A 27426-nucleotide genomic window follows, 5' to 3' on the forward strand; every position below is an offset into this window, starting at 1 on the left:
GAAAATGTTTCAGCAAGTTTATTTCTTCAAGACAGTGAAGTTGGGCTCGGTGGGCAGCAGGGCAGATGGATAAGTATTTACTTGTTTATTTTGTAGGGAGTGCATATCTTGAATTTTTAAAACTAGTGACAGAGTCATTTTTAATGGTGTTTATCTTTAGTAATGTCATAGTTACATAGTAGGTGAGGTTGAAAAAAGACACAAGTCCAACCTATGTGTGATTATGTGTCAGTATTACATTGTATATCCCTGTATGTTGCGGTCATTCAGGTGCTTATCTAATAGTTTCTTGAAACCATCGATGCTCCCGGTTGAGACCACCGCCTGTGGAAGGGAATTCCACATCCTTGCCGCTCTTACAGTAAAGAACCCTCTATGTAGTTTAAGGTTAAACCTCTTTTCTTCTAATTTTAATGAGTGGCCACGAATCTTGTTAAACTCTCTTCTGCGAAAAAGTTTTATTCCTATTGTGGGGTCACCAGTACAGTATTTGTATATTGAAATCATATCCCCTCTCAAGCGTCTCTTCTCCAGAGAGAATAAGTTCAGTGCTCGCAACCTTTCCTCATAACTAATATCCTCCAGACCCTTTATTAGCTTTGTTGCCCTTCTTTGTACCCGCTCCATTTCCAGTACATCCTTCCTGAGGACTGGTGCCCAGAACTGGACAGCATACTCTAGGTGCAGCTGGAACAGAGTCTTGTAGAGTGGGAGAATTATCGTTTTATCTCTGGAGTTGATCCCCTTTTTAATGCATGCCAATATTCTGTTTGCTTTGCTTTATTCTGCAGCTTGGCATTGCATGCCATTGCTGAGCCTATCTTTTACTAGGACCCCCAGGTCCTTTTCCATCCTAGATTCCCCCAGAGGTTCTCCCCCCAGTGTATAGGTTGCATTCATATTTTTGCCACCCAAATGCCATCCATCCATGCCATCCATTTGCCACCCATCCTCCAGGTCGTTTATGAACAAATTAAATAGGATTGGTCCCAGCACAGAACCCTGGGGGACCCCACTACCCACCCCTACTTATGTCTATAAGTGAAAATAGCATATAAGAAATATTCATGGCTTTTAACCCACAAATTTTTTGCCAAGAAAAGAATTGCAATAAATTCAATTATTTAGTCATCTTATTTGTGCAGTTTAAAAAAAACATATTTATTTTATTATAGTTTTAGTAATAATTTGCTTTATTCATAGACAACAATTAAAATTACTGACATTGTTAAAGAAGAACTAGAGTCATCATACAAATGAACTAGTACATTTACATAATCTTAGGTTATATACACTTACAAAAGGTTTTTACTTGACTGTGATCTGCAGCATACCTGAGACAAGAAATATTTTATTTGACAGCTTATTTGAAATTGCAGCAATACATTTATGAGAAATGGAGGAATATTTCAGTGGTGGCCAAGCTGTGTATTGTGTAAAGTCTACTTGGTGTCACAATCACACATAAGTAGTATAATGCCCATGCCCAGACAAGTTTTGTTTCCTATGACAAGCCTAATACTTTTATTTCTCCACAAAGAATGTTATTTGATTCTGTGGATCGATGACTTTAGGAAACCTAAAATACAATGACAACATGAATAAAGATGGCCATAGGACACAAACGATAGAAATACCCTGGAGCTGAAGAATTCCAACTTAGTGATTTCTGTCCATAATTTGCTGACAGTATGTGAAAATCTGAGATTTCCTTATGATCGGTCAGCCCTGCCAACATTTTATATACATAGAATGCAGCCTTCCTAAACCTTTTTAACACAGAGGAAACCTAGAAATACAATTTCTGATATCAGGGAACCACTGCTAAAAATGACTATATTTAAAACTCATGATACATTAGTAATGTGATCAGTGGTAGGATGTTCCTTACACTTGTGGTCGCTGAGAAGAATTACCCCCTTAGAGATTGCTCATTGCTCAAGGAACCCCTAGGAACCTCTGGAGGAAGCCTAGGATTCCAAGGAACCCTGGTTGAGAAACCCAGACCTAATGTGTAAAGACTCATGCATGTCAAGGCAACAGGTTTACTTCAGTGATCAACACCCCTCCCCCCCCAATATCCATCCCCAAACTGCTCACTCTTTCCTCACACACACAAAAACATGTATACTCACCATACCTTCACTCCCCCACTGCTCTATTTGCCTGCCTGGATAAAATAAATATGCCTGGTACTTCAGGTTATAAGGAAGCATGAGATCCACTCCTCTTCCTTGTATGATGCAGCGCTGGGTTTCATAGAGCAGGGGTCTCCAAAGTACGGCCTGTGGGTCACATCTGGTCTACTGCGAGATTTTATCTGACCCACAGTCAGTGGCGTATCCACAGGATTAGTGCATAGACTGAGTATTCAGATCAGTTGGTCTCTGCTTCTGATGGGGGACTTGATGTGTGTGTGTGGTGGTGGTGGTGGTGGGGGGGGGGGGGGGGGGGGGGCGGCGCTGATAAGAATCCTGATGTAATGTGAGCCCTGATATGAAAGGGTGACTCTGATGGAGACCCTGATGTATGGAGGAACTCTAAAAGGGATCTTGATATTAGGGGGGCTCTGTTGTGATGGGAGCTTCTGATGTTAAGTTTTTTCTTGCCACACCTTTATTTGTTCATTTAAGTTGTATTAATTCATTTATAAAACTGATTTGGAAAAGGGTCCTGTGCTAATTTGGTGTGATCTTAGCACAATTCTGTCCCCATAGAATATGCAAACCATATCCAAATAGCATCCAAGTTTCATCACATAATCATACTGAAAGTCAGATCAAAATCTGATTGCAGCAGTGTGAACCTTTCCTGAGGCCTTAGCTCAATGCAAGTTTTGACTAAAACAAACTTCCAAAGGCGTCTTGTGTTTTCTTGTGTAGGATTATGGAATGGCAGAGAAGTGAAGGAAAGTTAAACCAATAGTAAACCGCAGTTAAAGAAAAAAAAATCCCCCGGCAAGGCAATGTCATAATGTGCTAGTATGCATCGCGAGACGCTGTCACCGCTGAGAGGGCTTCCACCTTCACCCGTCCTTCCTCTAGGGTTTGCGGCCTTCGGCTACATGAGTGGCCGGGGGCGCAATAACATCAGTCGACGGTATCGCAGGAGCCACTATTTACGGCACGGGCTTTGAAGGTCCGGCATTCAGAGCGCATGCGCCGGTGATGTCGCTGGCTGCATGCACTCTGAACATCTTTTAAACACTGCAAGTTTAGGAGATATTCAGAGTACCTACAAGTAAGCCTTATTATCGGCTTGCCTTTAGGTATAACTGGTAAAACTGAGCTTACTACCACTTTAAGTATAACCTGGGGGAGCAGCTTTTGGGAAAACCTGTTAGCCAGGCATGGGCAAAATATAGATTAAATTTCAAAGGGTTATTTCAAGCAATTAATATTTCAGTTATGGTAGAAAATGGTAAGCTATTATATCTACTGGCTTTGTAACTCTAGGGGAATACAGATTTAAATTTGTTAAACAGTAAGGCACTATCACTGAAATATGCTCCTATAGAAGAAGCGCCGCAGGCATAAGTAATAAGCAAAAAAAGCTGCTATGATGTAGAGATATAAGTAAACATTATAAATAGAAACAGCAGTATTAGGCATTAACACGCAGTGATAAGATACATTATTTTTACAATAATCTGAACACATTCACATACTGTATGTAGGTAAAAAATGAAAATAAAAATACAAACAATGGATCCCTATAAGGGTTTTTTCCACTGGGTTTTGACAAATACTGCATTTTGTATCACTGATATGGTACTATATTTTTTTCACAGGGAGCATAACAGTCTATTTTAATAGTCATATATTACATGGATAGGTTTTATCTCTAATTGCAATATCTTTTTTTTTGCTTCTTTTTCCCATCTCTTAATATCATATTTCGCAGTCTACAAACATTAACAGATATGTAAGTGAGATGTAATGCCTTCTCTATTAGGAATACTGCCTTCCTAAACACTTAGGGCTCATGCACACACGACATTTTTACATAGCCCCCAACTGTCCCTGATTTCGAGGGACTGTCCCTGATTTGGAACAAAGTCCCACTGTTCCTCTTTCCTCCTCATTTGTCCCTCATTTTGGTCTGATCTATAAAGTTGTATATAAAATGCACTATTTATCTTTCAAAAAGTGTTTTCCAGTGCTAAAGCTTCCATTCAATTTCTAAATTGCTGCATCTGTACATTTCAAAAGCCAATATAAAGTAATAGTAGTGGTAAAAGAAGCACTTGTGGGTTAATCTTTATTTTGTATAATTCTTCTTTAGGGGCCATGGCACAGGGTGTTTCCTATGCCTACATACTTTTGCTAATAGGTGTCCCTCGTTCCCATCTCAAAAAGTTGGGAGGTATGGTTTTTACAGTTGCTGTTAGGGGCATTTGATGTTTTTTTTTTAACTGCCTCTAAAAGCCCCTCCATGTTAGCCTATGTGTCCATGCACACATAAACTGTCAGAGGCTTTTGGAGGCATAAGCATTTAGTGGCAGTAAAAAATACTGCCAGTCTGTGCTTCCAGGAACAGTAAAAACGAAAAACGCCTAAAAACATCAAATGCGACTAGGCGTTTTCACATTATAGAGAGTGTTTTCAATAAAACGGCCAAAAACGGTAGCGCGGGAAACCGCTAATGTAAAAACGCGCCTAAACGGGCGTTTGGGTTTTTTTTTAGTTCAATCTTATTTTATTAGGAAAGGAGAAGCGTACATTACACAAGTATATCGTTCATTAACACATAGGTAGATACAGACATATCAATATTGGTACCATAACATCACATTGTATAGAGAATTTGTTAGCTTCAACGGAATGAATTTAGTATATAAGCCTGTGTAGCCATAACATCTATTATGACATATTGAGGATCAGTGAGCACCACTATCTACTCAACGAGTGGTGCCCACCTATTGTAAATATGCTAGGGCTTTTGCTATTGTGCTAAACGCAATTTCTCGTAAGGGGGAACTCTATGTGGGTCACAGAGTTCCCGTCTGTCGAGACTAGGCGTTTGTTTGTTTTTTTAATCTGTTTAAATGGTTTTGATAACACAAAATACAGAACAACAGACATTGGTTATGAAGGGTATAAGAGGTGGCCCTTGTAAGGGACACGTTATCTGGTATTCATACATACAAGGTAGAACAGATAGCATGGGTCACCATAATAATTGCAACAGGATGGCTCCTGAGGTGAGAGTTCAGCACAGGCCTTAAATGCATAAACCGAAACAAGATATCACATTTTTCTGCAGTATATGACTTGCACTAGGAAAGGAGTATCTTAAATGCAAAGTTTACTTTAGGATACATCTGAAGCTGTGGAGAGTTCCGCCAGCCACTTGGACCAGACCTTGTCATATTTTTTGAGGGCAGCCTCTATTAGCATACGTATCTTTGTAGAGGGGTAAGCTGTTGTTGATTAGTTGTTTCCAAAGAGAAAGAGAAGGGGGGTAGGTTTGCGCCAACTGAGAGCTATGGCCTTGCGGGCATAGAAGAGAGGTGACCCAACTAGAGTGCGTCCCACTACTGTGGGGATCAGTTCTTCTATCAAGTCCAGCATACAAATTGACATAGAAGGTTGTAATGGTATGGTGGTGACCTGGGTTACGAATGTCAGTACCTCTTTCCAATACCCAACAATAGCCGGGCAATTCCAGAAAATATGGGCAAAGTCTCTAGGAGTCCCCCCACAACGCCAGCACCCAGGGGGGGAATCAGGATTCATTTTGTGTAGTCTGTGTGGGGTAATAAACAGGCGTTTTTAGCGCTTCTGTAGCACTGGCATTTTTAAAATGCATTGTGTGCATGAGCCCATATTGATATGCACTGTAACTATATGCAAATGGATGTTTACCATAACCCATTTATCTTAAAAAATGTCACATAATTTTTTAAAAAACATATTTGCCTTAAAATGCCCAGCGGTTTAACAAATAGATTTACATAAATTAACAACAATATGAACTAAGTCTACTAGTAAATTTTGAGTTTGGAGTTCATTGTAGGTCCCAGCCTCCATTAATTAGTGAGGTAAGTTTAGTGTCTCTCATTTTCCATGATATCAGCACTTCTGAGTGGTTGTGATTAAGGGTCCGTAGTTCAGTTAGACGGCCAGTCAAGCGTGCAAAATGCTGAGGATCTTCAGGATGATAAATTTTGGAATACTTGTGTAAAATTGCTAGTAGTGGCTCCTGCAGTTTATCAACACAAATTTTGTTTTTTAGGAATGGACGATCTATAAAAAAAAGTAATAGTGATGACAGGAAATTGTGATTGTGAAATAATGATGACAGGAAAAATACAGCCATTTAAAATAAATGATTTTTCATAGAGTGGGGAAGAGTTGAATCTTTGTCAGGTTTCTGTTGCTGTCTGGGAAAAAAATCCCCTCACTTCCTGTACCCCATCACTAGTATATGCAGGAATTGACAGAAACCTTCCCATTCCATACACAAGCAGCAAGAAAGACACCTTCATTTTAGTGGAGTCATAGCCTCTGTCAGGTATTTATTGAGGACTGGCATCATTTTAAGCAGGTTGGTAAAGCAGTAAGTGTCCCTTTTAGGAGTTAATCCTAAAGTCTAAGGCAGGCATAGATGATGCGATTTTTTAACCACTTGACAACTGGGCACTTAAACCCCCTTAATAACCAGACCAATTTTCAGCTTTTGGTGCTCTCACATTTTGAATGACAATTACTCAGCCATGCAACACTGTATCTATATGAAATTTTTGTCCTTTTTTTCACACAAATGGAGCTTTCTTTTGGTGGTATTTAATCACCGCTGGGTTCTTTATTTTTTGCGCCGTAAAAGAAAAAAGACCGAAAAATCTGTAAAAAAATGCATTTTTCTTCATTTCTGTTATAATATTTTGCAAATTAGTAATTTTTCTTCATATATTTTGGCCAAAATTTATACCGCTACATATCTTTGGTAAAATTAACCCAAATCGGTGGATATTATTTGGTCTTTGTGAAAGTTATAGAGTCCAAAAGCTATGGTGCGAATATCTGAAAATTGATCACACCTGAAGTACTGACGGCCTATCTAATTTCTTGAGACCCTAACATTCCAGAAAAGTACAAATACCCCCCAAATGATACCTTTTTGGAAAGAAGACATTCCAAGGTATTTAGAAAGATGCATGGTGAGATTTTTGAAGTTGTCATTTTTTCCCACAATTCTTTGCAAAATCAAGGTTTTTTTTTTACTTTTTTTTTTTCCCACAAAATTGTCATATTAGCAGGTTATTTCTCACACACCACATATGCATACCACAAATTACACCCCAAAACACATTCTGCTATTACTCCCGAGTACGGCGATACCACATGTGTGAGACTTTTACACAGCGTGGCCACATACAGAGGCCCAACATGCAGGGGAGCACCTTCAGGCGTTCTGGAGCTCCCAGGCCAATTCTGACATTTCTCTCCTACATGTAAAAATCATCATTTATTTGCTAGAAAATTACATAGAACCCCAAAACATTATATATATGTTTTTTTAGCAAAGACCCTAGAGAATACAATGCCGGTCGTTGCAACTTTTTATCTCGCACGGTATTTGCGCAGCAATTTTTTTAACGCGTTTTTTTGGGGAAAAAAACTGTTTTGTGCTTTACAAAAACCAAAACAGTAAAGTTAGCCTAATGTTTTTGCATAATGTGAAAGATGAAGTTATACTGAGTAAATAGATACCCAACATGTCACCTTTCAAAATTGCACGCGCTTGTGGAATGGCGCCAAACTTTGCTACTCAAAAATCCCCATAGGCGACGCTTTAAAATTTTTTACTGGTTACATGTTTTGAGTTACAGAGGAGGTCTAGGGCCAAAATTATTACTCTCGCTCTACCGATCGCAACGATACCTCACATGTGTGGTTTGAACACGGTTTTCATATGTGGGCGGGACTTACGTATGCGTTCGCTTCTGCATGCGAGCACGCAGGGACAGGGGCGATTTAAAATTTTTTTTTTTTTTTTTTATTGTTCATTTTACTTTATTTATTTTAGTTTGATGCTTTTTTCCAAAAAAAAAAAGTTTTTGACCACTTTTATTCCTATTACAAGGAATATAAACATCCTTGTAATAGGAATATGGCATGACAGGTCCTCTTTACAGTGAGATATGGGGTCAATAGGACTCCACATCTCACCTCTAGGCTGGGAAGCCTGAAATAAAAAAAAAAAAAAAACGATCCTGGCTTCGATCGTAGCGGTCAGTCGGTAGAAGCGCGGGAGGGGGGGACATCCCCTCTCGCCTCCCGTAAGAACGATCAAGCAGTAGAACAGCTGCTATGATCGTTCTCATGGTGTAGGGAATCGCCGGCTGAAAAAGCCGATATCTGAATGATGCCTGTAGCTGCAACCATCATTCAGATATCTCCGCACAAAGTCAAGGACGTTGTATGACGGCCGGTGGGCGGGAAGTGGTTAAAACGCATTTTTTTTTTAACACAAAGTTGTCCATTTATACAATATTTCTACCACATAACATGTACATACCAAAAATGACACCCCAAAATAGATTCCCCTGCTCCTCCTGAGTACGGCGATACCACATGTGTGAGACTTCCACAGCCTGGCCACATACAGAGGCCGAGTACAGCTGAGCATGGCTCGGTATGGCGGGGTATTGCGGAGTATGGCGGGGTATTGCGGAGTATGGCGGGGTATTGCGGAGTATGGCGGGGTATTGCAGAGCATGGCGGAGTATGGCGGGGTATTGCGGAGTATGGCGGGGTATGGCAGAGTATGGCAGAGTATGGCGGGGTATTGCGGAGTATGGCGGGGTATGGCGGGGCATGGCAGAGTATGGCGGGGGCATGGCAGAGTATGGCGGGGGCATGACAGGGTATGGCGGGGGCATGGCAGGGTATGGCGGGGGCATGGCAGGGTATGGCGGGGGCATTGCAGAGTATGGCGGGGGCATTGCAGAGTATTGCGGGGGCATTGCAGAGTATTGTGGGGGCATTGCAGAGTACTGCACAGCATTGCAGAGTATTGTGGGGGTATTGCAGAGTATTGTGGGGGTATTGCAGAGTATTGTGGGGGCATTGCAGAGTATTGTGGGGGTATTGCAGAGTACTGCACAGCATTGCAGAGTATTGTGGGGGTATTGCAGAGTATTGCACAGCATTGCAGAGTATGGCGGGGGCATTGCAGAGTATTGTGGGGGTATTGCAGAGTACTGCACAGCATTGCAGAGTATTGTGGGGGTGTTGCAGAGTATTGTGGGGGTGTTGCAGAGTATTGTGGGGGTGTTGCAGAGTATTGCACAGCATTGCAGAGTATTGTGGGGGTATTGCAGAGTATTGTGGGGGTGTTGCAGAGTATTGCTCAGCATTGCAGTATAGTAGGGATGGCTGAGCATGGATGGATGGATGCCTGGATGTCTCTGTGCAGCGCTGTGGGCACTACACATACAGCCCACAGCGCTGCAGACATCCATCCATCCCCCTCCCTGCTCACTGTGTACCGATCGGTACACAGGCGGGGAGGAGAGGGACCGGCGTCATCAGATGACGCCGGTCTGTTTTACGGCGCGATCACATGGTAAACGGCCGCGATCTGCGGCCATTTACCGGGATCCGTGTACCGGCGGTCACGGATGTGTTCAGGTGCGCGCCCCAGGGGGCGCGCGAGAGGGGAATTCTGGGAGGACGTCATAGTACGCCCTCCCAGAGTTATCCAACCGCCCTGCAGCCGTCATTCGGCTATGGGCCGGTTGTTAAGTGGTTAAGGAAAGAAAATTGCTTGATTCACCCATCAATGCAGTCAGTGTTGATAGGGGAATCCGTCTCGCAGAGCTATTTTATTCTTCTGGTGGGGAGGGGGCGCAGGGAGCCATCACTGCTGGGAGAACACAGTGATAATTGCTAGTGGCTGTAGCCATTGGCAATAATCCCAAGTTAAAATCTGACATGCTGGTTGTACCCAAGTCGATCGATGGATCGACTTGGGTACAATCAACCTGCCTATAGCTGCTTCGAATCTCGGCAGTGGTTTTGCACAGAGCAGCCCAGATCCTCCTCTTCTCGAGTCCCTGGCTGGTGCTCCTGGCCCCTCCCATTCAGACACAGAGCCACGGCTCAGCCTGCTTCCTTCTCTCTCCTCATTGGCTCACTGACTTTGAATGGCAGCCCATGTGTGTCTCAGCCAATCAGGAGGGAGAGTGCAACATCGCTGGATTGAAATGGGGCTCAGGTAAGTATTAGGGGGCTGAGGGGGGCTGCTGCACACGGAAGGTTTTTTATGTTAATGCATACAATGCATTAACATAAAAAATACCTTCTGCCTTTAACCACTTGGGGACCGCTGCACGCCGATATACGTTGGCACAATGGCAGCGGTGGGCAAATAGGCGTACCTGTACGTCCCCTTTAAATGGCGGGGCTAGCGCACGCCCACCTCGTACAGCGTGACCGTGCCCTGCGTGACTTGATGTCCGCCGGTCTTCGGGCGATTGTGTCACGGAGCGGCAGAACGGGGAGATGCCTATGTAAACAAGGCATTTCCCCGTTCTGCCTTGTGACATGACAGAGATTGGGAGCAGTGATTGCTGTCATGTGAGTGGAAGCCCATCCCCCCCAGGTAGAATCACTCCCTAGGACACACTTAACCACTTCATCGCCCCCTAGTGGTTAACCCCTTTCCTGCCAGTGTCATTTACACAGTAATCAGTGCATTTTTATGTATTTGTGTAAAAAGTGTCTGATGTGTCCGCCATAATGTCGCAGTCACAATAAAAATTGAAGATTGCAGCCATTACTAATAAAAAAATGTAATAATAAAAATGCCATAAAACTATCCCCTATTTTGTAGACGCAATAACCTTTGAGCAAACCAATCAATATACACTTATTGCGATTTTTTTTTTACCAAAAATATGTAGAAGAATACATATTGGCCTAAACTGAGGAGAAAAAAAACTTTTTTTATATATTTTTGGGGAATATTTATTATAGCAAAAAGTAAAAAATATTGCTTTTTTTTCAAAATTGTCGCTCTTTTTTTGTTTATAGCGCAAAAAATCAAAACCACAGAGGTGATCAAATACCACCAAAAGAAAGCTCTATTTGTGGGAGAAAAAAGAATGTCAACTTTGTTTGGGTGCAACGCCGCATGACCGCGCAATTGTCAGTTAAAGCGAGGCAGTGCCGAATCGCAAAAAGTGCTCTGGTCAGGAAGGGGGTAAAATCTTCCAGGGTTGAAGCAGTTAAAACCACTTTAAGTTTAGTCAATAATTAAAAAACAAAACAAAAAAACAACAACAACAACACAAAGGGCTGTGCCAATTACAATCAATGTAAAGTGCCCTTTATCTTCCTGTGCACTTGTCAAAAGTGCTGATTATTCCTGCTTATTATGCCCCCTCCATTCAAAGAATCTGTACTATAGCTTCCACAAATAAAAAACACTCAATGAATTAAGGACAAGCAGATGAATGAAAGGTCCTCCTCCTCCATTCATAGGACAGTAGCTATAAATGGGGGAGGGGTGGAAAAGGTTGGCAAAGTCAGCACTTTTGATGAGTGCAAATGAGGGGGTGGCCAGAGGACTGAAGATTTCAAGTCAAACCACAGTGAGCAGCACTAGAGACATTTTGCACTGATAATTAAAAACACTTGTACTGTGCTAATTAAAGAAAAATGACTTAAAAGGGAATTTACTAAAACTGGAGCTGAAAGAACCTGGAACAGCTGGACATAGTAACCTTCTAGCATCAGTCTGTTACATTAAAGTGGTATTAAACCCAAAAGCAAACATTTATTATATTGCAGCTTACCAATTCTTATATGTGATAGCCGCATTTGTTTTCTTTATTTTATTTTCACCTGGTGATCCTGCCGGTAAGTCTGCTGTTCTTCAACAGAACAAGTGTAGCAATTCCAAGTGTTGAAACCATGCATTTACCATTGACAGGGGTGCATACAATGATCAGCTTTTATTTATTCACGTATCCCAAAAGAAAAAAATCATTTGCTGTAACTGCTTGTGTAACTGCAGTGTAAGCTGGAGTTTGGCTTCAGCTTGTTAGTCTAAATCTGCTAGTACATCTAACACTACCCAGACTGACAATGCTGCTGTCCAAATGTGCCCCCTATGCCCCTTCATCCAGAGTGGGGGCACTCTAATACTGGAGGTGTGTTACTGGCCAGATCACCAGGTGAAAACAGATGGGAAAAAGCCTAAAAATGCAAATATAGCCACCTAAACTAAGGATTGGTAAGCTGCAATATATTACATTTTAGGTTTAATACCACTTTAAGCTTTAAAAATCAATGTTGTAAGTGAATTTGTTGCCATGCACAACTGCTCTAGATTCTGGCTGCTCTAGTCTTAGTAAATAGATCTGTCAGGCTTTAACCTCCCTGGCGGTATGATTATTTCAGATTTTTGCGTCTCAAAGCGGTACAATTATTTTGCATAGAAATTTGGCGTTTTATATTGTAGGCCTGTAATTCTTAGCAATAACACACTTAAATCTGTCCACCAAGAGTCTAGTAGATATCCCGGTTATGATGAAGTTTGAAACACAAAATCATAAATTATAATATAATAAATAAATATAAATAATTAAAAAAAATAATAATATAATAATAATAAAATCAATTTCCCCACGATTCACTATCGCTCAATTCTGCAAGTGTTCTAATTTACTATCGCTGTTTTCTAGCTGGTCTAAGACCACTTTTGACATAAAGGGACACTTTTTGGTTGCTATGGACAATCTCAAGTTTCCAGGCAGAAAGAACAGTATATGTAATATAAAACTGCATGCAGGGCATGGGCCAAAGCACTGGGGACAAAAGGGATGTGAAATGATTTCATGCAGTAAGATTACAGTACTGTATGTGTTATGATTTTTACATTTTTAATTTGCCGCCAGGCTCCGCCCCCGTGCGTCGCAATGCTCGCAGGGAACGGAGCCTGGCACAGAGAGGCTTCGGGCAGAGGATGGAGCCCGTAGACAGCGTGGGGGGACATTGCAGGATCCTGGGGACAAGGTAAGTAACCTGCACCAGGATCCTGCAGTACAGTTCCACTAATGGTGCTGAAATTTAACCCAGAGCCACACTCGGGAATACCGTCAGGGAGGTTAATATTTAGGGGTGATGGTATACAGTGCCTTGAAAAGTATTCATACCCCTTGACATTTTCCACATTTCGTCATGTTACAATGAAAAACTGAAATGTATTTTATTGGAATTTTATGTGATAGCACAACACAAAGAGGCAAATAATTGTGAAATAGAAGGAAAAGGATAAATGGTTTTCAACATTTTTTACAAATAAATATCTGAAAAGTGTGGGGGGCATTTGTATTCGGCCCCTTTACTCTGATACCCCTAACTAAAATCTAGTGGAACCAATTGCCTTCGGAAGTCACCTTATTAGTAAATTGAGTCCTCCTATGTGTAATTTAATCTCAGTATAAATACAGCTGTTCTGTGAAGACCTCAGAGATTTGCTAGAGAACCTTAGTGAACAAACAGCATCATGAAGGCCAAGGAACACACCAGACAGGTCGGGGATAAAGTTGTGGAGCTGTTTAAAGCAGAGTTATGTTATAAAAGAATATCCAAAGCTTTGAACATCTCCCAGAGCACTGTTCAATCCATCATCCAAAAATGGAAATAGTATGGCACAACTGGAAACCTATAAAGACATGGCTGTCCACCTAAACTGACAGGTTGGGCAAGGAGAGAATTAATCAGAGAAGCAGCCAAGAGGCCCATGGTAACCGTGGAGGAGCTGCAGAGATCCACAGCTCAGGTGGGAGAATCTGTCCACAGGACAATTATTAGTCGTGCACAAAACAAATCTGGTCTTTATGGAAGAGTGGTAAGAAGAAAGCCATTGTTGAAAGAAAGCCATAAGAAGTCCTGTTTGCAGTGTGCGAGAAGCCATGTGGGGGACACAGCAAACATGTAGAAGAAGGTGTTCTGGTCAGATGAGACCAAAATTTAACTTTTTGTCCTAAAAGCAAAATGATATGTGTGGCGGAAAACTAACACTGCACATCACCCTCAACACACCAACCCCACTGTGGAACATGGTGGTGACAGCATCATGTTGTGGGGATGCTTTTCTTCAGCAGGGACAAGGAAGCTGGTCAGAGTTGATAGGAAGATGGATGGAGCCAAATACAGGGCAATCTTAGAAGAAAACCTGTTAGAGCCTGCAAAAGACTTGAGACTGGGGCGGAGGTTCACCTTCCAGCAGGACTACGACCCTAAACATGCATCCATAGAAGCAATTGAATGGTTTTGATCAAAGCATAGTCATGTGCTAGAATGGCCCAATCAAAGTCCAGTCCTAAATCCAATTGGGAATCTGTGACAAGACTTAAAAATTGCTGTTCACAGACACTCTCCATCCAATCTGACAGAGCTTGAACTGTTTTGCAAAGAAGAATGGGCAAAAATGTCACTCTCTAAAAGCTGGTAGTGACATCCCCAAAAAGACTTGCAGCTGTAATTGCAGTGAAAGGCGATTCTATAAAGTATTGACTCAGGGGGGGCTGAATACAAATGCATGCCACACTTTTCACATATTTATTTGTATAAAATGTTGAAAACCATTTATCATTTTCCTTCCACTTCACAATTATGTGCCACTTTGTGTTGGTCTATCATATAAAATCCCAATAAAATATATTTACGGTTTTGGCTGTAACATGACAAAATATGAAAAATTTCAAGGTGTATGAATACTTTTTCAAGGCACTGTACACATACACTTACATACACATTTATTTATTTTGTGCTCAGTATGAAATAAGGATTTTTTTTTTGTGTACCTGAAAAGAACACTGTTATTGCAAAAAGTAAAGCATATTCCGTTTCAGTCACATTAAGAGAGCCCATGCTTCTGAAAAAATTAAACAATGGAGTAATAAATTCATCTGTAATATCTGGAAAAGAAACAAAAACATTATGACGCATAGATTAACAAATTTTAGCTAGGAATAAATTCTTTACATACAGTATAAATGTGGTAAAATTGCAATTTTACTTTTATTACCTATCTTTTTTATTTTGCTCTGGAAGCAGTTTTTATTTTACTTATGTGAAATTCCCTGTCTTCATTTAGTTAGAGCAATACTGATACACACTGATTGAACATGAAACAAAAACATCTACAAATGAAATAAACTTTCGGATAGGAAGAGTGAAAAAAACAAACAAACAAACAAAAAAAAAACCACACAAGGTCATAAAATTAGCCACACAGAGAGGCTCCATGCACACTGGGCTTAAAAAAAATGCCAGTTCCCTTGGCAGAATACAAAACGCTCGTTTTTTTTTGTACACAGTTTAGATTTAGGAGAGTTTTGCGTTTTTTTCTGGCAGAAATCGCCAAACAGAAATGCAAACCAGAAGAGTTTTTTTTTTCCTGCCTCTAAACATTAAGCCTAAAATATGCCTTTAATTGTCCTAATGTGCATGGACACATAGGATAACATTGAGCTGCTTCTACTGTACAGGCAAAGTACAAAACCGTAGAAGCAGCGATTTTTAAGCTAGTGCGCGTGGACCCAGAATGTGTTTTGTTTGATTCAAGCAAGAATACTCATTCTCAGCTCATTCTCAAAGGAGAACTCTGACTTCCATCCTCCAATCATGTTCAAGCAAAAATGCTTTTTTTTTTTCCTTGCATGTGATTGGGTGTTCTTTGTAAAGTGAAGCTTTACCTCGTTTACTAAGCTCTGGTGCAACTGCACTGTGCAAAAGTGCACAGTCTATTTGCCTTTAGTAAATCAACCCGTGTGTATATAATTAAAAGTTCTAAAGTAGGCGAATAGTCTTGCAAGGTGTATTAAACTGTAGCCAGCAGGTGGCATGATTGAGCCTGCAACTGAATGTTTTCTACACACTGTTGTACTGCTTTGTTCTGAACAGTATGTGAATTCTTCTACTATTCACAATATGCTTCCCTGCCTGCTAGATCACATGGACTGGCTAGATAGATTTTCACAGTATATTTTTACAGTGGCATCATTTCTATGCAAAGTAACAATATACTGTAGGCACCATATAGAGTACAGCTGAAATCTGCATAGAAAAACTCTGCATGCCCCCCCCCCCCCATTCTTTAGGTAGTATGCAAAAAATCAGACCTTAGATGCATTGTGGTCCCCTCATTACACCGTCTGGATTTTGGTTTTGCTTGGCACTGTTTCCTTTTCATTTTCTTCCTATAGTCTGCAGTAGAGCACAGACCTGACCACATGCTCCATAGAGATGAAAAGGAGAAAGCGTGTAGTCATGCTTGTGCTCTGGAACACAGGGAACAAGATTGAAAGAAATTGCTGCCAGGCACATTTAAAAGCTAGGTTTGAACTGAAAAAGTGGACTGTGCTGCATCTGAGGTCAGATTTTTTGTTTACTATCTAAAACTGAACTGAACACCAGGTATGATCTTTTTTGTATATTTATATTGTTTCAGCTTGGACCAATGTAAGCAGTGGCGGTTGGTGGTATATGTTTTTGGGGGAAGGACTGATCGACCGGGGGGGTGAGGGGGACCCGACCCTCCATTGCCAACTCTTCCCCTGGCAGGCAGTCGGGTCCCCCGCCCTCCAGGGCGGTCGATCGGTCCCTGCACTTACCCCATGTAGGTTGTGGGCAGCGGGCCTCTGCGTTTCCTCCTTCCTTGGCATCATGGCGGCTCGGCTTCCCCTTCATCTCCTCCTCGGCAGTCAATAGGATCAATTCGGCCAATCGTGTCGCTTCCTGAGCCAGGATTGGCCAGGATTGTCACACAATCGCTATTGTCACACAATTGGGTGAGCTCAGGGTTCAGTGCTCTGTGCCTTGAGCCCACCCTTTTTTGAAGCCAATTAGAGCCTCAGGCTCTAATCAGGTGCTTCTAGAAAAAAAAAAACTCCCATTGGAATCCATGTGTCCGGCACCCTCCATGTAAATTAGGGGCCAGGTGCATGAATTAGGGGGGCAGCACCCCTGCACCCCATATGGACAGGCTGCCACTGAATGTAAGTATGCATATATCATACCTAAGGGGCCACAGGGAAAGCTGGCAATCATAGTAGTTGGCGCTACTATAGTGATAGCTGCTATCTTCTGGGACCTGTGACGGTTAGACTCACCTCTGCACACTGACCACAAGGGTTTGCTTGCTCAACACTGCAGCCATTCACAGAATTCCTTTAATTTATTTTTAAGAATAGAAGGCATTCTTTGATTGGATTACACCTTGTAATCATTGAAAAAAATGCAAGATGTTCTATGAATAATGGCAGTACCGGGCAAGTGACCCCTTGAGTTCTAAGCCACCCAGGACAAGACCCAGAAGGTTGCAACTATCACTGAAGTTGCACCGATTACTACAGTAATTTTCAGCTTCCCCAAAGGACACTCGGGTATGAGATATGCACAGATAGTACATACTGGACCAATATAAATATGCAATAAATATCATACCTTGAGTTCAGTCTTAAAGAGGGGGAGGAGAAACCCGCATAGAGTTTTATGTCTAAAGGTAGACCTGCACAAACACACACACATCCAATTAAATTAAATAGCAAAATAACAAATATCAAACCTGGGTTATACTGTGGAATATTTTGGTGAGGAGGTGTTTCTATAGAATACAGGGGACATCTGTCAAAATCCTGAATATGGTAATATTCTGTTGAATGGCTTTGGTATCTGAGAAGTCCTGGAAGAAAAGTTGTACTTATAATTAGACTCTCATATGGGTCAAATGTGTTAAATTCTTTAGAACTTTTTTTTTCGTATATGTAAAATGTGTTTACTGTATTAATATTTTATTAATAAACATGGTTTGGTATGTTATTGAATTAATTGTTTTGATGAAGCTGCTAGGTCAGGCCCTTTAAAGAAATACTCCTAGCACAAGGATTCATTCCAGAGTAGGCTACTGTTCAGTAGTGGGAACAGCTGCAGTCATTGAACTCTTCATGATGACAAGGACCGAGCCTCTTTCTGAGATTTGTTGTTTAAAAACAGGTTTTTTTTGCTAGAAAATTACTTAGAAACCCCAAACATTATATATTTTTTTTCTAACACCCTAGAGAATAAAATGGCGGTCATTGCAAAACTTTCTGTCACATCGCATTTGCGCTGCAGTCTTACAAGCGCACTTTTTTTGGAATAAATACACTTTTTTGAATTAAAAAATAAGACAACAGTAAAGTTAGCCCAATTGTTTTTATATTGTGAAAGATAATGTTACGCTGAGCAAATTTATACCCAACATGTCACGCTTCAAAATTGCACTTGCTCGTGGAATGGCGACAAACTTTTACCCTTAAAAATCTCCATAGGTGACGTTTAAAAAATTCTACAGGTTGCATGTTTTAAGGTACAGAGGAGGTCTAAGGCTAGAATTATTGCTCTCACTCTACCGATCACGGCGATACCTCATATGTGTGGTTTGAACACCATTTTCAAATGCGGGCGTTACTCACGTATGCGTTCTCTTCTGCACGCAAACTCGTCGGGACGGGGCGTTTACATTTTTTTTTTTTAATTATTTATTTTACCTTTTATTTCTTATTTTTACACTGTTTTAAAAAAAAAATGTCACTTTTATTCATATTACAAGGAATGTAAACATACCTTGTAATAAAAAAAAGCATGATGGGACCTCTTAAATATGAGATCTGGGGTCAAAAAGACCTCAGATCTCATAAAAAAAAAAAAAAATGTAATTTAAAAAAATGATTTTAAAAAAATGTCCCTTTAAGAGCTGTGGGCGGAAGTGACATTTTGACGTCCCTTCCGCCCAGCAATTATATGGAGACAGGTGGGGGCCATTTTCCCCTCACTTGTCTCCATACCCAGCTACCGACAGGACGTGATCACCTAAAGTATAAACCCGTTTGAGTAGGAACTATACATTGGTGTAACATATCTCTATTTTCTCTGTCCTTCCTTACAGGGCAACCTTGCAACCTTCCAGACTTCACATACATATACCAATTTTCTAAAAGGTGAACCATGTGCATGTTCTTTTACTTCATATGTTACAGTTTAAGGGTCTGTTGACAGGTCAAACAATTATAAAACATGAGGTGGGATAGGGGTAGCGGTTTGTGATGAATGCAATAGTGTGGCTGAACCCTGAAACACTGAGTCGTTTTTGCTTTGTTTTGTGTTCTAAGAAGAAATTTTTGAATTATATTAAATAACTGTAGTCAGATTAATTCAAACCTATTGTAATCAGTTTTCCTCTTTTCATTATTTATGCATGACTTTGGAAGATGCTATTGTAAGTGGTGTAATTAGCATTGGAACCACTTATGTGCCTTATTGTTTAGTTAAGCCAGCCACAGATGGTGCGATTTATTTACCTGTGGTTGCAGGAAAGAAAATCACTTGATTCCCTCATCAACACAGTCAGTCCCCCCTGTGAAGCTATTGGTTTCTCCCAGTAGGGGGCACGGACAGCTGTCCTTGCCAGGAGAACACACAGTGATTATTGCTAGCGGCTATAGCTGTTGGCAATAACCACATGAAAAAAATTGATCAATCAACTTGGGTACAATCAGCCTGCCCATATATGGTTCAAATCTCTGTCGGTCCTTGCTGAACCAGCCAAGATTTGAACCGTCTATGGCCAGCTTTACACTTTATTTAGGTGTTTTTGTTGCTACAATTTTGGAGAGTGAGAAACCAATTGTCATCCCCTTTACTAGTGCCAAAACTGATAGAATTTTGGCAGTAGTGTCCGATATGAATGAAACAAACAGTTTAACTTAAGGTGATTCTAAACACACACACTGTTTAATTTACATTACCCCTTCTATTTCTGTATGTGGATGATGGCACTGTAATTATTTAACCGCTTGCCGATCAGCTGCCGTCATTTTACTGTGGAAGGTCGGCACGATCCAGCGAGCCGTCGTAGCTATAGTCGGCTCGTGGGATCGGGATAGCAGGCACTGCGGGGGTGCCAATGCTCATGGCCGACGGTCGCGATGACCGCCGGCCACGATCGATCGCAAGCACGAGAGGCAGAACATGGAAATGTGTGTGTAAACACACAAATGCATGTTCTGCTCTGTGAGGAGAGACAGATCGTGTGTTCCTAATAGCTAGGAACCACGATCTGTCATTTCCTCTAGTCAGTCCCCTCGCTCTTCAGTTAGAAACACGTAGCAGGGAACACACTTAACCCCTTGATCGCCCCCTAGTGTTAACCCTTTCCCTGCCAGTGACATTTATACAGTAATCAGTGCATTTCCTTAGCACTGTTCGCTGTATAAATGCCAATGGTCCCAAAAATGTGTCAAAAGTGTCCAATGTGTCTGCCATAATGTCGCAGCCCCGATAAAAATCGCAGATCGCTGCCATTACTAGTATGCTATAAATCTATCCCATAGTTTGTAGACACTCTAACTTTTGCGCAAACCAATCAATATACGCTTATTGCAATTTTTTTTTCCAAAAATATGTACAAGAATACATATCGACGTAAACTGAGAAAAAATTAGCTTTTTTTTTTTTTTTTGTAAATGGGGATATTTATTATAGCAAAAAGTAGAAAATATTGTGTTTTTTTTCAAAATTGTCGCTCTTTTTTAGTTTATAGCGCAAAAATAAAAACCGCAGAGGCAATCAAATACCACACAAAAGAAAGCTATATTTGTGGGAAAAAAGGGTGTCAATTTTATTTGGGTGCAACATCGCACGATTGCGCAATTGTCAGTTAAAGCAACGCAGTGCCGAATCGCAAAAAATGTCCCGGTCATTCAGCAGCCAAATCTGAAATGAAATGAAATCGAATGCCTGAAAATGTGCCTCTTTTGTAGTCTGCTATGTTTTATTTTAAGGGATTTTTCTTGTACTATGATGTTTCATATTGCTACATAGTTGTTAGATAACTTTTTTGTTTTAGCCTCTCTTTTAATTCACACTTATGACACCTAGGGGTTGATTTACTAAGGGCAAATACACAGTGCAGTTTGCAAAGTGCAGTTGCACTCTGCAAGAGCAGCTGCTCCAGAGCTTAGTAAATGAGCAAAAGCTCTGCTGACTTCCATCATCCAATCATGTGTAAGCAAAAAATGCATTTTTTTTTAAATGTTCCTTGCATGTGATTGGGTACTTTTTGCAAAGTGAAGCCTTGCCTTATTTACTAAGCTCTGGAGCATCTGCATTTGCAGAGTGCACAGTCTATTTGCCTTTAGTAAATCAACCCCCTAGTGATTTTCTTTCAGTAGTTCATTTGTTGTCAGTTCACTTGCATACCACTTTTATTATCTATTCGGTGTTATAGCCCAAATTCAGTTTTCAGTGATTATCATTTCATTTTTATATGTATTATTATTATTCTCTTTATATTATATAAATGTTATATTTGTTCTAATGTTCTTATGTCTGTCTTGATAATGACAGCAGCTGCTCTGCTCTCCTAAGCAAAATTGCAACTGTTTCTTTAGGCCTCATTTCCACCTGTGCATTTTAGGTGCCTCTTTGGTGAGATACGTTAAAAAATCCTGCTCGTATTCTCTTTGATGCTCTTTCATCAAAACACATGATATATGGAGTTAAATGGTAATGCATGTAAAATGCACCTAAACACACTGCATCTAAAACATACCAAATAGGCTTGAACTGTGTCTTACTTTGTGATCAGTCAGGGTAGCACCACTGTCATTCCTGTATAAATATCACTAATATCTCATATCCAGTGCTGGAATAAGGTCATCCAGTTAAGAGTCTATCATTTTCAAAGAAGAAAATCCAAGAGATGATGGGACTTTGATGTGAGTTCATACAAAGTAGTGAGAGGACAAATGCAGGTCCTTTTGGTGCGCTTTCAAAAATGCACCACTACCACCTGATCTAATGGAAGTCTATGGCAAAGCGTGGGTGACCCACACAAAAACCACGGGTATACTGCACTGCACATGCTCTGCGGGGGAAACCACAGTTTTTCAGTGTGAAAGGGGCCTAACTGGTAAAAAAAAAATACAAACTGAACTTACGAACAGCTCCTCTTAAAAAATTACTATGTACTGTATGTGTGGACGAATTAAAACTAAAAAGGACCCACTGTTTGTGAATTACTTAAAGTATATCTAAAGGCAAAACTTTTTTTTTTTAGTTATGGATAGAGTGCAGAGGGATTATAACACTTCTCAGTAGTTTTTATTGCTGTCTGTGCCCCCATTTGGGATATTCACCCTCTCTATTTGTCCTGTTTATCATTATCCTTGAAAGTGAAAGTTAACCACTTGAGCCCCGGACCATTATGCTGCCTAAGGACCAGAGGTTTTTTTCCAATTTGGCACTGTGTCGCTTTAACTGCTAATTACGCGGTCATGCAATGCTGTACCCAAACGAAATTTGCGTCCTTTTCTTCCCACAAATAGAGCTTTCTTTTGATGGTATTTGATCACCTCTGCGGTTTTTATTTTTTGCGCTATAAACGGAAAAAGACCGAAAATTTTGAAAAAAAATGATATTTTCTACTTTTTGTTATAAAAAAAATCCAATAAACTCAATTTTAGTCATACATTTAGGCCAAAATGTATTCGGCCACATGTCTTTGGTAAAAAAAAAGTCAATAAGCATATATTTATTGGTTTGCGCAAAAGTTATAGCGTCTACAAACTAGGGTACATTTTCTGGAATTTACACAGCTTTTAGTTTATGACTGCCTATGTCATTTCTTGAGGTGCTAAAATGGCAGGGCAGTACAAACCCCCCCCAAATGACCCCATTTTGGAAAGTAGACACCCCAAGGAAATTGCTGAGAGGCATGTTGAACCCATTGAATATTTATTTTTTTTGTCCCAAGTGATTGAATAATGACAAAAAAAAAAAAAATATTTACAAAAAGTTGTCACTAAATGATATATTGCTCTCACAGGCCATGAGCCTATGTGGAATTGCACCCCAAAATACATTCAGCTGCTTCTCCTGAGTATGGGGATACCACATGTGTGGGACTTTTTGGGAGCCTAGCCGCGTACGGGGCCCCTAAAACCAATCACCGCCTTCAGGATTTCTAAGGGTGTAAATTTTTGATTTCACTCTTCACTGCCTATCACAGTTTCGGAGGCCATGGAATGCCCAGATGGCATAAACCCCCCCCCCCCAAATGACCCCATTTTGGAAAGTAGACACCCCAAGCTATTTGCTGAGAGGCATATTGAGTCCATGGAATATTTTATATTTTGACACAAGTTGCGGGAAAGTGACACATTTTTTTTTTTTTTTGCACAAAGTTGTCACTAAATGATATATTGCTCACACAGGCCATGGGCATATGTGGAATTGCACCCCAAAATACATTTAGCTGCTTCTCCTGAGTATGGGGATACCACATGTGTGGGACTTTTTGGGAGCCTAGCCGCGTACGGGGCCCCGAAAAACCAATCACCGCCTTCAGGATTTCTAAAGGTGTAAATTTTTGATTTCACTCTTCACTGCCTATCCCTCCCACAGCTATTTGCTGAGAGGCATGGTGAGTATTTTGCAGCTCTCATTTGTTTTTGAAAATGAAGAAAGACAAGAAAAAACTTTTTTTTTTTCTTTTTTCAATTTTCAAAACTTTGTGACAAAAAGTGAGGTCTGCAAAATACTCACTATACCTCTCAGCAAATAGCTTTGGGTGTCTACTTTCCAAAATGGGGTCATTTGGGGGGGTTTTGTGCCACCTGGGCATTCCATGGCCTCCGAAACTGTGATAGGCAGTGAAGAGTGAAATCAAAAATTTACGCCCTTAGAAAGCCTGAAGGCGGTGCTTGGTTTTCGGGTCCCGTACGCGGGTAGGCTCCCAAGAAGTCTCACACATGTGGTATCCCCGTACTCAGGAGAAGCAGCAGAATGTATTTTGGGGTGTAATTTCACATATTCCCATGGCATGTTTGAGCAATATATCATTTAGTGACAACTTTGTGCAAAAAAAAAAAAAATGTGTCTCTTTCCCGCAACTTGTGTCGCAATATAAAATATTCCATGGGCTCGACATGCCTCTCAGCAAATAGCTTGGGGTGTCTACTTTCCAAAATGGGGTCATTTGGGGGGGGTTTGAACTGTCCTGGCATTTTATGCACAACATTTAGAAGCTTATGTCACACATCACCCACTCTTCTAACCACTTGAAGACAAAGCCCTTTCTGACACTTTTTGTTTACATGAAAAAGTTTTTTTTTTTTGCAAGAAAATTACTTTGAACCCCCAAACATTATATATTTTTTTAAAGCAAATGCCCTACAGAATAAAATGGTGGGTGTTTCATTTTTTTTTTTCACACAGTATTTGCGCAGCGATTTTTCAAACGCATTTTTTGGGGAAAAAAACACACTTTTTAAAATTTTAATGCACTAAAACACACTATATTGCCCAAATGTTTGATGAAATAAAAAAGATGATCTTAGGCCGAGTACATGGATACCAAACATGACATGCTTTACAATTGCGCACAAACGTGCAGTGGCACCAAAATAAATACATTTTTAAAAGCTTTTAAAAGCCTTTACAGGTTACCACTTTAGATTTACAGAGGAGGTCTACTGCAAAAATTACTGCCCTCGATCTGACCTTCGCGGTGATATCTCACATGCATGGTGCAATTGCTGTTTACATTTTTTGCTTTTTTATCTTATTTTTAAACTGTTCCTTTCATTTTTATTTTTTTTTAATCATTTTTATTGTTATCTCGGGGAATGTAAATATCCCCTATGATAGCAATAGGTAGTGACAGGTACTCTTTTTTGAAAAAATTGGGGTCTATTAGACCCTAGATCTCTCCTCTGCCCTCAAAGCATCTGACCACACCAAGATCGGTGTGATAAAGTGCTTCCCCAATTTCCCAATGGCGCTATTTACATCCGGCGAAATCTAAGTCATAAAATGCTCGTAGCTTCCGGTTTCTTAGGCCATAGAGATGTTTGGAGCCACTCTGGTCTCTGATCAGCTCTATGGTCAGCTGGCTGAATCACCGGCTGCATTTTCAGGTTCCCTGTTGAGACAGGAGAGCCAGAGAAAAACACGGAAGACGGTGGGGGGGGGACATTCCCTCCCACGGCTTGTAAAAGCAGTCTAGAGGCTAATTAGCTGCTAGGATTGCTTTTACATGAAAGCCGACCGCTGGCTGAAAAGAATGATACCAAGATGATACCTAAACCTGCAGGCATCATTCTGGTATAACCACTCAAAGTCGTGAATGGCGTACCTGAAGACAAAAAAATGGTTAACAATAAAGCACAGTAAACTGTAAAGTATAAAAAATTGCATACCTGAAAAACAAACATGATAAAACATAATAACAATAAAACATTGCAGAATAGAATACAGTAAAAAAGAGCAGAACAATAGAGAGAGAGAATAGAGAGAGAGAGAGAGAGAACAATAAAACGACAACTATTTTTTTTTTATTCTATATATTTTTTTTTTATTTTTTTTTTTACACTTTTTTTGTAACTAACTTTTATAACTGTAACCGGTTCCAGGTTCGGGTCTCTCAAAATGCGATGGCATCTTGGGAGACCCTGTGAAAGTGTGTCCTAGTCTGTGGAATGCTGTACCCTACGCTAATACTCAACTAGTGAATGGTAGCGTTCAAAACATTCACCAATGCAAAGACCAGGATTGTCAGGACAGGAGGGACAATAATAGCGGGTGTCACGCCTATATCCGCGCTTGCTGCAGACACAACATCTTTTTTGGGGGGGTTCGTTGGGTAGGGGTACTCGGGAGGACATAAAGAAAATGCCTCTCATGCAGTCGACTGCATTTGGTTGGGGATGTGAATGGGGGAAGTACGGGCGCTGCAGAAGTGGGGGGTTCCCAATTAGGATTGGCGAATGCAGCAGGAAGGGCACTATGGGCACGACGGGCCTGTGTTTGTCTTTTTGGTGGCAGCGGGACACTACTTGTGCTTGCCACCTCACCAGCTTGAACTGCACTTATGGGACTCGCCACGTCACCAAGTGTTACTGCAGTGCGGGTTTGACTATGACCGGGGTGTACTAGGCCACTGGTGCTTGCCAGTTCAATAAAAAGCTACCAAAAAAACTGTTAGCGATCACAGGGATCAGGCCTGACTCTGCGAATGCTGCAGTTTAGTGTTTTGTAAGTGACAGTGATCGATCGATACTGCACTTGGGTGGGCTGGGCTGGGCCGGGCGGAGGGGCAAAACGCAGGTGCTAGCAGGTATCTGGGCTGATCCCACTAACACTGCGTTTTTGGGAACCCTAAACTGCTAGGGACGCTAGTATAGATCTGATCGGATCAGATATTGATCCGTTCAGATACTATACCACTAAGGGAGGTGTATGCTGCGTGCGTGGGTGTTAGTGGTACTGGCACTAACCTGACGCTGCTTGGGGCTGGTGCTTGCCAGTTCACCAAAATGCTACCAAAAAAACTGTTAGCGATCGCAGGGATCAGGCCTGACTCTGCGAACGCTGCAGTTATGCGTTTAGTGTTTTGTAAGTGACAGTGATCGATCGATACTGCACTTGGGTGGGCTGGGCGGAGGGGCAAAACGCAGGTGCTAGCAGGTATCTGGGCTGATCCCGCTAACACTGCATTATTGGGAACCCTAAACTGCTGGGGACGCTAGTATAGATCTGATCGGATCAGATATTGATCCGTACAGATACTATACCACTAAGGGAGGCGTATGCTGCGTGCGTGGGTGTTAGCGGTACTGGCGCTAATCTGACGCTGCCTGGGGCGACGCATATCACCGCCGGGCGATCAGGGGTCTAAACCTTTATTCGGTAATAAACGACGGGTGCCCTGACACTATAAAAAATAAACGAACTAACCAGCGTCACCCGTAACACTTATACGGTGATCAGTGGTGAAAGGGTTAACTAGGGGGCAATCAAGAGGTTAAAACCTTTATTAGGTAGTATATGGGGGTCCCTGGCGCTATAAAACGCTGACGGCGAACCTAAATATTTACCTCCCTAACTAGCGTCACCAGCGACACTAATACAGCGATCAGAAAAATGATCGCTTAGTGACACTGGTGATGGGGGGTGATCAAGGGGTTAAAACTTTATTAGGGGGGGTTAGGGGGGTACCCTATACCTAAAGGGGGCTAACAGTAACTGTCCTAACACTGTAACTGTCACAAACTGACACCATGCAGTAATCAGAAAAAAAAAACAAAAAACTGCTTGGTGTCAGTTTGTGACAGGGGGGGTGATCGGGGGGCGATCGGGGGGGGGATCGGGGTGTTTTGTGTGCCTGGCATGTTCTACTGTATGTGTGTGTGTTGGTGCACTCACATTACAGCCTTCTCTCCTCGGCGCCGGAACGGAAAATACCGAGCCGAGGAGAGATGACATCATTTCCTTTGCTGCTGTTTAGCATACAGCAGCAAAGGAATGTTCCCATTGGCCGGCGGCGATCGTGAGTGGGGGCCACGAACGGATGGCCTCCCCC

The 27426-nt window shown here is 41.3% G+C and overlaps 1 protein-coding gene across 2 annotated transcripts in view; it reads right to left on the reverse strand.

Annotated features, from left to right (window-relative positions):
* Nucleotides 1–2451: 2451 nt before the first annotated feature.
* Nucleotides 2452–27426, reverse strand: part of LOC141128410 (bile acid receptor-like) — a 159638-nt gene continuing 134663 nt past the window's right edge. For both annotated transcript variants that reach the window (XM_073615693.1, XM_073615692.1), the window contains exons 9-11: nucleotides 17590–17706; nucleotides 14825–14938; nucleotides 2452–6248 (exon numbers count right to left, since the gene is read on the reverse strand). In XM_073615693.1, the coding sequence (XP_073471794.1) occupies nucleotides 6010–6248; nucleotides 14825–14938; nucleotides 17590–17706 (470 nt within the window). In that variant the 3' untranslated portion in view covers nucleotides 2452–6009. The remainder of the gene's footprint in view (nucleotides 6249–14824; nucleotides 14939–17589; nucleotides 17707–27426) is intronic.

Source organism: Aquarana catesbeiana, linkage group LG02 (assembly GCF_042186555.1).
Source record: "Aquarana catesbeiana isolate 2022-GZ linkage group LG02, ASM4218655v1, whole genome shotgun sequence".
NCBI lineage: Eukaryota > Metazoa > Chordata > Amphibia > Anura > Ranidae > Aquarana > Aquarana catesbeiana.